Source organism: Triturus cristatus, chromosome 2_2, assembly GCF_964204655.1.
Source record: "Triturus cristatus chromosome 2_2, aTriCri1.1, whole genome shotgun sequence".
Lineage (NCBI taxonomy): Eukaryota > Metazoa > Chordata > Amphibia > Caudata > Salamandridae > Triturus > Triturus cristatus.
In genome coordinates this window covers 714,890,650-714,904,379 of record NC_140582.1, presented here as the reverse complement: position 1 = coordinate 714,904,379, position 13,730 = coordinate 714,890,650, and the positions used below count along the sequence as shown (strand labels likewise).

Here is a 13,730-nt window from a genome sequence, read left to right as displayed (position 1 = left end):
AGGGCCATATCGAATGGACACAGCGGTAGCAGCATGTAATCTCTGCAACAACGTGAACCAAAGGTTCCTCAAACCCCATAGACTCCATCAATAACCACAATTTCTTCCTACACACAGTGTCGAAAGCACTGGATAAGTCCATGAAGGCCAGGTGTATAGAAACTCCCCTAGCCTTCATGTACTTACCCATGATCAGGGCCAGATTGAGACACTGCTCCGTTGTTCCCCTACCCTTTCTAAACCCATACTGTGAGTCCACAATAAGGTCAGAGGTATTTGCCCATGTCTCTAAACGGGCCAATATCACTCTCCCCATAAGTTTACAAGAGGCATCAATCAAGGAAATTGGCCTGTAACAGCAAGGGTTACTTTTATCACCTTTTTTGAAAATTGGCACAACTACTGCCTTTTTCCAAGATAAGGGGATACGTCCCATGATGATCGCCTTGAAAACGTTAAGCAACAATGGTGCCCACACTTCAAGATTGTTCTTAAACAGATCCAAGGGTACAGCATCAGGACCTGGTGCCTTAAGTGGAATACCTTTTCTCAGTGCCTCCTCCACCTCTCCCAAAGAAAGTGAGAGACTAAGTTGTTGTGCAGACTCAATGTTAAAATCTATTTCATCCTCACCTTTGCTTAACAATGTGACATCCTTTGGGTTGAAAATCCTGGAATAATGGATCTCCCAGGCTTCCCCAGTTATATGGGCAATCATGATCTACTGTCCCTTAAATCAGAGGCTTTCTCAAGGTCATCCCATGCTTGCTTTTTCAGTTCCAATTTCCTTTTATCAATGGTTTCTTTATAATTTTTTCTTGCCTTTCTAACCAGTTCCTTATCCCGAGGGACTCCATGTAACGCCTTCCTCAATAGTGTTTGAGCCGCGGAGCATTCAGCATCAAACCATTTATGCTCCCGAGTATCCCCCTTCCCTGCAGGTTTGAGTAGGTATGTGGCCACACTCCCAGAGAGAGCTTCAAAATTCGGAACTATCAATTCAGGATCACAAGTGCTCGTTAAACAAATATCTACTTGTGATCGATTAATTCTGAAGATTGTTTCCTCCAATTTTGTAGGATTTACCCTATCCCACTTTAACCTAAGGTCATGATTATGATCATATTTCATCGTATGTTCAAAGGACTGTTCCCTGTCAACAATGGTGCTCAATATTAAAACAAGTGGATTGTGGTCACTGGCTGGATTTATTTCTATTTTAAAATCATCAATAAGATAAGCATACCTGCTAGAAATTAACACAAAATCAATTATACTCATTTGACCCCCGGTCCCTTGAAAAGTTGGTATTGGCACCGTTGGGGTACTGGTCGATATTTCTAACATACAGAGGTCATTTACCACAATGATGTAATTCAAGGCATCACCCTGTGTAGTGTGCTTAAAATGTGAAAGTGGTTGCTCGTTTATATCAAGTAGCCCACAGGCCCTGGTTCCACTCTGGCAGCATGTAGTACAATTAAAATCGCCCAACCAGATAATACAGAGGGGTGAAAAACTTTCGGTCACTTTCGCTATTTCAGCCTGTAAACCATCTATAATAGATATATTGTGGATGTCAAAAATATTATAGTACCAGTTAATTACAATTAAAGGGACCGGGAGGAGGTTTTTGATCAAAATCAGTTGATACCATGGAGAGGCCACTATTTTATCTATTTTCAATGACTTATATTTTACCGAAATGGAGGTCATTAGGCCACCTTTTGCTCTCCCAGCCAATGAAGGTTCAGCATGGACGATAAATGAACAATATCCATCCAAATTTTTATCAGTCCTGCTCCAAGTCTCTTGGAGACAGATTATATCAAAGGATTTAATATATTTCATCCATACCTCGTCCCGTAATCTTCGTGAAATGCCTGTCACATTCCACGAGATTAGACGAAATGTACATCCATCCCTTTGTTTGTTTATTATATCTGGATGTTTACTCAGGCTAACACCATCCCCCATTTGGCCACCCTGTAAGGAGTTCTGGTCTTCCTCCCCATCTATAGCCAAGGCCCGCGTTTTTCCCTCATCAGGAGGAAGCTGGCGCTCACCACCTTCCCCGAGGGAATCTATGGCTAATATATGCTCGTTGTTGTTCCCATGACATAATAACGGTATAGTCATAATCCTGGCATCAATTTTCTTAACAGGCCCTATTTTTAGTCAATCGACCTCAGCCAAGGTACTTAAGGGGCCAAAGCGGTTTGCATGAAACCATGGTGGACACTGTGGTTGCTGGTTTACTTTATTTTTGGGAATCTATTCTTATTGGATTATGTTGCCATGCAGGTGGACGATAAAAGAACCCCAACGGTAAAATCATAACCTCTGATTTCCCCATTAGTTGGTTAGACATCCTATCGATTATCGTTCTCACCAGCCCTGGGGACTTAAAAGTTGAAACTATACAATCCCCCTCCAGTGATTTCTCACTTGGTCCAACCCATCTGACCCTACGAGCCATTTTAAATTCTAGATACAGGGCATTACAGTTTACTCCTGTCTTGGCATTTATAAGGTACAGTGATTTGTTCCTCAAGGACGGCCAGTCCTCCCCTTCCCCTGATGTTAATGGGCATACATTTGCTAAAACAACAATGTAGGGTGTAGTTTGAGGTGGCAAATTTAGGGTTGAATCTGGACTATTGGCTACCAAAACACGTGGGGAACATTCCCTAGCAGGGATCTTTACCGGTCTTCCTTCATTTTGAGTGTTTCCTGCCCCTGGTAGTTTATTCTTATTCATAGAATTTATACTTGGATTACCTTCCTGGGTCGAGATGTTCACTTCAGCGAGGTGATCTATATGACCCCTAGGAATCCCTGACTGTGTCATTCTTGGCCCCATACAGTCCAATGTGGCGATTTCCCCACTTCTATTTTTACCCATTTGGTTATTCAACTCAGGCCTCAATTCAGATTGCGATACACCAGAATTTGAATGTTGATTCTCTATACATAGCAACCAATTATCAATATCAGCCAATCTAGACAAAATAGGTTGTAAATGAGCATTCATCACTACCTCCATCCTATTCCAAAATCCTTCCTAAATGCTCTTGTGTATAATCGGGGCCATCTGATTAGGTGTTCTATTTATTGATATAGAGTCACAACTCTCAGTCACTATTTCTGGTGCTAACTCAATGGTCTCTTGCATGGCCTTCTTTACCGGGGGTTTAGGAATATGCGGTTTACGAGATCTCTTTACTACATGACCCTTTCGTTTTTTACCCAATGGGGTTGGGCTGCTTACGCTTATTTGTTTAGTTTTTTGTGCCCTTGTTATTACAGTTGGTTTAATTCTTTCAATCGGGGAATCAGAAATCTCTTGGATTCTAGGAGAGTCTGGGAGCAACAGGGGAGACACATTAGATTGAAATCCTTCTTCCAAGTGACCCCTATCCAGGTTTGTATTGCTAGTACTGGTAGCAGTATTGCGACTCTGATGCAATTGTGAGTCTAGTGACAACCTATGTTCAGTTAACTTAATTTCATTTACAATTACAGATGTCGCTTTTATTAAAAAGGCATCCAGGGTACCTACTACCCCTTTCCCTTCCTTTGTTTTTGTCATTATTGACATAGCTACGGCTAAAAACACAAATTAGAATAAATTACAGCCAAAGAAGGCCTCCCACGTGTAAAACAGCATACATGAATCCCACTCAATTAACAGCAATCGTCACCCCACACGATATATACAAGATGTAATGTCCAAACCACTGTCCTTATAGAGGGACCAAAAGTCTTCGTCCGATTTGTCAAATGTTAGTGCCGTGGGCCCGACCTGGCCTCTTCTGGCCCCTTTTCCCGGGCTTAGCAATGCGGGGGCTCTCTCCAAGTTCTTAAGCGCCTCCGGGCGCGGAATGGGCGTGTGCAGCTGCGGCTTCCTGCTGCAAAAACTCTCGGGCAATATAGTCTCTCTGCTCTGCGGCCGTGCTAGAGTGACAGAGGCTGCGGCGGCGGGGGTGGAGGGAGACTTGCACCGGAAGCTGGAGCAAGGGGGCCTGAGACGTCAAAAGCAAAGGTACGTTTTGCCCCCAAAGCGTTGAAGCAATAGTTCCACAAGGGGTTTCAAGTTATTTCAAATAGAATCCAGAAAGGACTCAATTTCCCAGAATGCAACAGTCTGTAGCACCATCAGTGCAAAGCAGTTCAAAGAAAGGGTCTAAATAAAGTGCTTGTTCTTCAGTAAGTATTGCCTCTTTACCTCTCTTCTTCACCTCGCTCACCTCTTCAGCCGGCCGCTTCACCTTCAGCCTCGGCAGTCACACCAGACCGCCAGACCTCCGACCGCCGATCCACTGAGCCGGCAGAACGCCGTATAGATGACCCCTGATAGAGTTTTAATCTCTCCTCGCGTAATGCTGGTTGCTTGCTCAGATCCGCATACGCGGTTTAACTCTTCTCGTCGCCCGCTTTCCTCAGCACAGAGCTCAACACCCCTCCCTCGGCCGTGATCCCGTTGGATGGGGGAACAGCTCCTCGCTCACACGTCCAGTGCAGACGCCATCTTGTTGATGAGCCTTTCACAGGATGTGGCGTACCATTGACTTACTAGTGACCCGGCCAATCTCAAGGCTTAAACCACATCCTATATCCAAAGTTCAATTTGGTATTGCTGCAATTTGATGAAAAAATGCTGCGCGCGTGCATCCAAACGGCCGCCACCGCCGTGGTCTTTCTTACCTGCCTCTCCGTACCTCCAGCGGGGCTCCATCCCCACCTGGTAGCTTCTCATACAGGCGTTCAAGCGAAATCAGGTGGGAGAGCTCCGAACAAACACCGTTCCAAGCGCCGCCGAACGGAGAAGAAATGCGCCTCTTTTACTTCGCTTCAATCCCAAGACACAGTCACGCTCTTCCGCGCTATTCCGAGGTTAGCAGAGCGAGAACGCCAGCCTCCCGTACACACGCCAGGAACAATCCACCATTGCAACTCTTTTCCATTGAACTTGACCTCTTCATGGGTTCTACTAACTCCGAATGCAACATTCACACAACCACTGACCTATCACAACGTGGCACTATTACTTCACCAACCAATTCCAGCATGAAAGCACACCAACTAAACAATCTCAATGCGAAATACTAGGATATATGAACCCACTCCTCGTAGCAGCTCACCCTCAGTTACAATTTCTCTCGTACTTAAACAAATCAACAAAAACTTCTCAAATGCAATAACAAAACATATATCAATTCTTGTTAGCTCTTCTAAAGAAAACAACTGTAATTCATCGACACAAACGAAATCCACAACCACAAGTGTCACCCTAACCAATGCAGATTCACCCTTTGCACAAATAGGTTCTGCTAACGTAAATCTATATTAAACAACCACAAAAGATTATTAATATTCCTATCTCAATTGTGTAGGTGATGGTACCTCACACTCTACGCCACAAAATCTGCAAACAAGTGATATCATTCTATACTTGTCCCAATGTCTATATCTCTATCCTGGGATACCAGACTAGAACAAGTCTGAAATTCTTCAATCTCACACAGAAACAGTAAACATCTTTATTCATCAAACCAATTACTCTCAACTTAATAATACAACCGTAAACACAATTACAATAGACGTTGCTTCACCCTATTAATAATCACACCTCCAAAACTACTACCGCCTTCAAAAATCATACCTTCTCAGCTCATCAAACTCGGAGCATTAGATTTAAGGATTCTGGTATTTTATTATAACTAGGGAAATTATTTATAGCTCTTTGATCTAGGTGCAAGTATAACTCTGCTACCAGGAAACTGATAGCGCAGATTGAGGTAAAAAAAAAAATAATATGGCTCACTATTTCAATTACAATCATGGACAGGGTTAATCCCTGTTCCCATGCTGGTCTCTTCTCCGCCAGGTGGCAGATCTTTGCCACTTTATTTTTATTCAAAGAGCCATTTCGGCATCACAAGCAAATTTCAAATACAATTCCAAGTTCAGTCAATGATGAGAGTTTGAGTAAGTTTTAAAAGCTTTAATCTCATCAAGAGATTAGAAGTTGTCTTTTTATTCTTTATCTTTATTCAAAATAGTTAAAAGATCTTTAGTAAGTTTACAGAAATCTCATAAAGAGGATGGCTAGAATCGAATAAACAAATAAGGCATCAAGCGCGTCCCATAAAGGAATAAAACTCTATCCTAAAAGTTCAGTGCAGAATTTCGGAGTTAGTAGAACCCATGAAGAGGTCAAGTTCAATGGAAAAGAGTGAGCTTAAAAGAGCATAAAGACAAATTTAAGCAGCAGAACGTCCCATAAAGAGTAGTTCATGAAACTCATCCGAGTCTCAGTAATTTGAGTAATTGATCATACAGTTCCAGTAGCAATCTGTAAAAATAAAGCCTCAAAATGATGGAAAGGTGAGCAGAAGCAGCAGCAGTCGCAACCGTCAGTCTAGGACAAGAAGGTAGGTCGGACACATCAGGAAAAAAGAGCACTGAAACTGACTAGGAACACGCACAAATATAAAAGACATAAATACATGTTGTAGACATTTTAGCATGAATCTTCCTTTCTGGACCAATCAAATGGCAGCTCTCCTATGTAAGCAGGTTCAGCTCTTCCTTTCCCACGAAAATACATGCGGTTTGCAAAACTTTATAACAAGTTAGCTACAGACATTCTTACGTAGTTAAGTTCTGGCAAAACATAAGCATTTGCTCAAATAGGCATTGATCACAGGTTGGCCTTCTAAAGATTAAATATTTCACTACGTACACAATGAACTATGCTAAATAAGAGACACATTAACTTGCAAAATACTGTTTAGAAGTGCATCGCACTAATACAAACAAGAAATATTGTTTTGTATGTGCAACTAATATATTCAGGCCTTATGTGAAATAGTGCGGGAATCAGAAGTTCCTGGGGACACCTTTATGTGTTGTGCCGCTAGGGACACCCAAAGTAATAGAGGTGCGGTGACCTCCCATAAAAGTAGAGGTACTAGGACCTCCAATGCTCTTGGGGATAAAATCTAAGTTCTTACATTTTTTGAGTCTTTTTCCCCTTGTATGAGTGAGATCTTCGTTAGGGAGAGTATGTTGGTCTAGAGAGTTGTTATCCTCATCACATAGGAAGGATCTTTTAGATGTAATCACTTTAGACAAAGTCTCCAACATACAGGATCTCATTTCCTCGTGAATTACGTTTTTAAAGGCCTCATTGTTTAAGTTGGGAGTAGGTGCGCTAGCCTCTGCTTCGTCTGAATCGAAGTCAGACATGATAGGTGGAAGTAGGAAAGATAAAATTAATAGAGTATTCTCTTTCCTATTATTTATTTATTTATTTTAATATATGTTCTCTCTCCCCCCTTTTTTTTTAATATAGTATAGTAATAAAAATTAGTAAATAATTGTATTTCTCCTCTTTTTTTTTTTTAGGTAAGGTAGGGGAATGAGGGTTTAAAAATAATAATTATATTAATATAACTCTCCTCTCCCCTTTCTTTTTTTTTTTTTTTTAGATTTAAGGCTAAGGCTAAAGATTAAGAATAAAAGCGTGGAAAAAACTGCCAACAGCTGATCAACTCCTTTCCTCCGGTGATCGTAAATGCGCTCGAGCGCGATCACCGGAGGCTGTTGACACGTTGGTTGCCAGGAAACAGGCAGCGAATGAACAAAGGCCCAATAGGCAGCGTTGGAGCCAAAATGGTATCGAGGAATGTTCTCTGGCAACGCGACGACGTTAGCGTCACGTTGCCAAGTTTCATTCCTCTAATCTTTGATGCGCACAGGCGCCGATGTTGAATCAGGGGTGAAAATTGGGATCGGTCCAGATGGCAAGGGAAGCGAGAGCGTAGGATTGATCAGCGAAGCGAAAGCGAAGGATTGATCAATAAAGTCCGGGTAGGAAGAGATTTTCATAGGTGTATTGAATAGAATACTAAACATTTAGATTTTAATTAGAGGGTGAGTGCATGGTCATAATCCAACCTCCATAAATTGGAGGTGGTAATGACGAGAACAGAGGAGGAAGAGAAAAAGGGGGGGGGAGGCCCAAACACGGAGCGGAACGAGAGGCAGGACGTACGAAAGGGCACAGATACGGAATGTATGAAGGGGAACACGGATATATAAAAAAGTATAGTAAGGTAAAGTGAAAAGTAAATTAGAGAAGGTACATTGTCAGCACATTATAAATTTAGGTTAGAGAAGAAATGTAAGAGAACTTATCTGCCAGGAGCCGCATTTAAAAGAGGCTGAATGTTGTGGGCTCACGCCTTTTATTGTTATTAACGTTCTATTTGGAACACTTGCTTTATGATGTATGCGGCTGCTTGGAGACGCATTAAAAGTTATAAGCATAATGTTAGCCTCCGTGTCTTTAATGAAATCCAGATTCTCTGGTCATGTTAATAGGAGAATCGCAATTAATCATTACAAACAATATGTTTCTTAGTAAAATAATACATTGATTAAACCTGGAACCATCTGCAGTCATGACGAACATTTCTAAGCATGTCACATTAAAGTCAGGCTTCTAAACTACTTTTGTGCACAGTTCAAAAAATTAAGTTCACTTCTAGTTAAGGGAAGCTTGCTTTTTAGTATTTCTATGGCCTATACACATAGCTATAACTGCCTATTGCAGTTTGCACATTTTAAATGTGTGTCATTTCAGATTTGAACTTTACGTTAATCCTTGCACATTTTTACCTATTAATCTAAATAATAAACATTTTCATTAGTCTACCTTATCAGTTGTAAAGGTTTGCAAGAGCACAGACACAAGGCCTTTTGGTAATTAGTGAGCTGAGACACAAGAAAAAACTGTTTCACAGAATAAATACCTCATGGAGTTTTCTGTGCAAATTCTGAAATTCACTGAGTTTCCGAGTAACGGTCCAGCTCTTCCTCTCAACTTCCAAGCTCTCCTGTGAACTCACCACCACCAAATATTGTGGCATTTGCTCACCATTCTCTTCCACAATCTTTAAGAAAAACAGAGAGGTCATTTGTAGTGACTTTTGGTTAGAAGGGGATGCAGTTTAATAGATCTCAATCACTGTATAACACAACATTTGATACCATAACACACAAAAACGAAAGTAAATAATATGAGGTCTTGGATACCATGGGGATCATCAGGAAGTTGAGCAATCATTTAATAAAGAAGGTTCAGACGGTTAAAAATAAAAGAGATAATAATCAGATCTGGATGAAGATAGGCATTTGTCCTGGTAGGAAATTTGTCCATATCCTAATGGAAGGAGCCAACAGCTGTGCTCGAAAATCTACACTGGGCTTTGTCAATTTGCATTTCAAAAGCCAGATAGACTGTAAAAATACAACAGTAATGTGAACACTCTTTCAGTTAAATCGGTTTTGTGTTTGTAGTCTTCCCTAGTGCACACTGTAGAACTCAAATGCCCCTAGGCACTGCTGCTTGAAAGAATGGCTAGCAGATGTTTTGCGGGAAAGGGGCTGTAATTAAAATAAGGCCCCTGGAATTCACATAATGTCCACATCATGAACATAATCAGACAGTAAGAGGTTTGTGATGCAATAATATTCCCTGTCCAAGGCATTGTGAGCAGTTTTTGTTTTCATGATCAGGCATGTGAGCGCTAGTGAAGGGTGGCCGTAGGAGGGATATGTGACACCTGAAAAGGCAAAGACAAACATTAAGAATTTGTGTTTTCCTGAGCCCTCTCGTATTTTCATGATCCAGCACTTCAGGGTAAACACTGAGGATTAGTTGCCTGGTTCAGATCCTTTATGTGACTCAGTATGGAAGAATGATGGTGTGGGGCTTACAGATGCCTAAGAGGGTGTTATTGCAGAGGTGACGTTACAGCTAAGCGTCAATCACCCCTGCTCTTTCATTTGGCTTTGACACTGACCATTAAGGGCCTAATCTAGCTTTTGGTGATAGGTACTTCATCACAAACGTGATGGATATCCTGTCCACCTGCTTATAAGGATATAATGTACTTGGAACAAGGTGGACAGGATATCGGTCACGTTTGCCATGAACGCCATGATCCAAATCGGGCCTTAAAGCCTATGCAGCAGAGTCAGGTGGTGCATCTGGTAGATGTGTTTGTTTTATATGGTTTTGGACATATTCAAGCGCACAGGTCCTTCTACACATTTGCATCTTAGATATAGTATTTTATTTGATTCGTGCCTATGCAGGGTGCCATTACAGCCTTTTTTTAGTTGAATTGTTACTGGTTGGTGATTTTTTAAGTACAAAAAAACAATCATTATGTAGAATTCTCAGCTTTCTGAAGTCTTTTGAAGGGTGTAAGTAGACCGATGCAGGCGATGCTACTGTAGTGAAGTAGCAGTTTGACCATGGCCGTTCTCTGTTTTTTAATGGCATAAAGTTCTACGAATCATACCTGCAGCAATATGGAATTCATAGCAGTGCCAATTTTGGTGACTAGGTCTGTTTGATTCCCACCTCTATTCTTATGGGAAATGTTTTGCCAACGAAATTATTACGGTGCACAGAGCGAAGTAATTGTTTTGAAGACATAACCTGGTTTAAGTACTATAATTTAAGCACTGGACCTGTTCAGTGTTGTCATATGACTCCCTTGATGGGCTTTAGGACTTGTATATGCCAAAGAACCAGTCCTTCATCCCTAGGCACAGAAGTAGACTTGTGTCATAGGCATCTGAGTAGAAGTGAAGATGTAGGAGATGAAGTAGATTCATGAGGTGTTTAATATAAATGTTGAACAGCAGTGGTGAAATTGGGGAGCCTGCACGTATTTCAGATGTGACTGGGTTGGGTGGGGACAATGGGTCACCCAGCCTTACTCTTTGGTTGCGGTCAGACAGCAATGATTCAATACACATTCATGTTCCATTTGAGACTTTAGCAAGTTATTGGAGACAGTAGAATAGGATTTTGCCATCAACAAGAGCAAGCAGATTTGTGCACCGTTTGAAGGTGGGAAAACACATAGGGCCCCCCTTCTGATTAGGGCTGTGCATAATTTGCATTATGTGACCGCCATCCCACATAGAACCTCCCCACTGAGTTTCCCATAGTTTGTGCCGCTACTGTGTTCTGCTGTGCATACGTATCTGCATAATTTTATCGTGCAGCAATTGATTGGATGATTGGTTCTTTCATATTTTTTTTCATTCATATTTTTTGTCTTGAAGAAATGGTGGGACACCTTCGCCATTTTCTTCATCAAGTTTTGTAATTTGATTGATATTTGTGTAATTTTTCATCACTAAAAATGTTTTTCAAGATGATACATGTCAACGATTTTCTACCTCACACAATTTGCAATATAGAAATATGCCTAGTTTACATACCTTTACCACATCACAGACAAGGTAATAGGCAGTGGAGGAGAAAAGCTACGCAAGTTCGTATTTTGACATGAAATAATAGCAAAAATTCAAATATCACAATAAAAGCATCTTCAGATTCAAACTTTCATGCAAAAACATACATTTGGGAAACTATATGTAAAACTCGAATGTCATGTCTGAACAAAGGACATTTCACGAATGAAAAACTACACACAGCCCTACTTCTGTTAGAAGAATTGGCTAATTGTTTGTGGTAAATTGTCTGATATGTTTTTGTATAAAAAATTGTCTTTGCCAATAACAATAAAAATCTTTCTATACAGCATTCTGTTTTAGATTGTATGATCTATTTCATATAATAATTGTTTTGTTTTTTACATATACGTTTGTAATTTAGCAACCTGGAAATCTATTTAATTAGATTTCATTTAGATCACGGATTGATTGAATCTGGTAAGCTAGCTGGGGTACAGCACTAGTTGTTTCTAGATTTCACGTGCTCAAATTTAGGAATAGGGATCTTTTGTGTTTGTGAATCTATACCCATCCCCTTTCCAAGGATCAGGGTACCTGCTTTATATTTTGATGATGTGTGAACAAAGGACATTTCACGAATGAAAAACTACACACAGCCCTACTTCTGTCAGCAGACAGAGTGAACCAGGCGCAGTGAACCTAGCACAGTGCATTAAAATGAATGCACAGTTTGACTAGAAGCCAGTGTAACAGGCGTCGGCAGTGGACACATGGTGAAATTTGTAGACCTGGTAAAACCGAACAATCATATTCTGTATTCTCCGCAACTTGTTAATATGGCCTTCAGGGAGTGCAAGATAGACAGTCTTAGCTTAGTCCAAGCAAGAGAGGACCGGTGACCCAAACGCTGTGGCATAAACCCCGATGGGAGAAATAGCAAGGTATTAAAAATCTGGAAACGGAATGTCTGAAGCTTATAAATTTGGAAATAATTAAAGGATAATTCTTTGCGGAGAATATCAAACACGCTTTGTTTTTTCCGCTCACTCTTCACATGGAAAAACCTTGAAGTTCAGAGACACCATGAACTGCTGTAGTTCTACGAAATACTTTTTATGATTCAATATTAGGCGCAGGTTTTAGAACTGCTGAAGCGCTGCTGGCGGGGGAGGTGCGGGAACATCCTTGTTGGATCCTATTCCTCGGTGGATCCAGTCATACAAGGCATGTTGGTTCTGCTTTCTGAGGTAGGTAGCCACTGGAGCCACACACTTGGTAAACATTCGGTGGGCTGACTTCAGGCCGAAGAGTAGCTTCTTGGACATTTTTGACTGCAATAGACGAACACAGTTACCAGACGTGTTTTGAAAGAAGTAACACAGGAGCAAAGACATCTTGAAGATCGATACTAACCAGTGACTGCCCTTGCTGCTGTAGAGAGAGAACTGGTTTCGGACCCATTTGCCGAGTTGCCTCAAGTCCATGAAACTAGACTCAGGGAGGACCGCCACAGTCAACCTCAGGCCAGGGCGCGAAGGACATTCTTCGATCAGCATTTGTTAGAGCATCAAGAAACCCCAGAAAACCCTTCAGCCAGGAGGATAGACTAATACTTCAAGGAGTGATTGCGTGGCATTCGGATAAGGCTGGTGAGAGGAGTCCCAGAAAAGTGCCACAAATACAAATGAACTGAGTTTTCTATTCCATATATTTTCCTTCAAGGAGAACAACAGGATTATGGAGGTCGAGACTGCACCGGTTAATCTTAAGTGTCTAAGCATGAACTAAAGGAGATCAGAAAGAGAGAAAGCCCACCAGAAGAATTTCGAAGTGAAGGGATGAAAACTTGTGCAGTTTAATAAATACTAGCGACTGACACACATCAGGTGGTTTAAGCAATGAGAATATGTGATGGTACTCACTATTTAAAGTACTTCTTTGCTCCTGAGAAGTGCTGGTACTCTTCCGTTAAATGTATTACAGTCGAGCAAAAAACTACAGGTACCTTTCAAATGAAGGAAGTGCTCTGTGCCTGGCAGTAACTGCCCATTTAAAGCACTGAGTTGAATTCAGTGAATGGTCAGTAGGAAGGACAATGTCCATGATGGCCCAGTTCCCCTGGATTATTTTCACAAAATGTCAGTCCAATACCCTCAGTGTAAACATACACATCTGTGCAGGCCAGGGTACCAATGAGTAGCGTGTAAACCTCTCAAGATGAACTCCCTTTTAAACCCTGAAGCTTGTGTCCTCATTTCCTTTGCAATCCTCAGCTTTCCTCACCCCCATAGTGGGAATTCCAGCTACCCTGTATATCAAGCGGCATCAATACATTGCCCTCAAAAACCTCTGTTTTGAAATATTAAGCATTACTCATTACATCCTGCCAGTGCTTTATTTGTAAAAATAAAAAAATAAGAAAATTGAGCCAGGGCTCTCAC

General features: G+C 41.2%; 1 protein-coding gene across 1 annotated transcript in view; it reads right to left on the bottom strand.

Annotated features, from left to right (window-relative positions):
• SNX25 (sorting nexin 25) overlaps positions 1-13,730 on the bottom strand; it is an 880,463-nt gene that overhangs the window by 134,766 nt on the left and 731,967 nt on the right. The window contains exon 12 of the mRNA XM_085641936.1: positions 8,823-8,963. Within this exon, the coding sequence (XP_085498062.1) occupies positions 8,823-8,963 (141 nt within the window). The remainder of the gene's footprint in view (positions 1-8,822; positions 8,964-13,730) is intronic.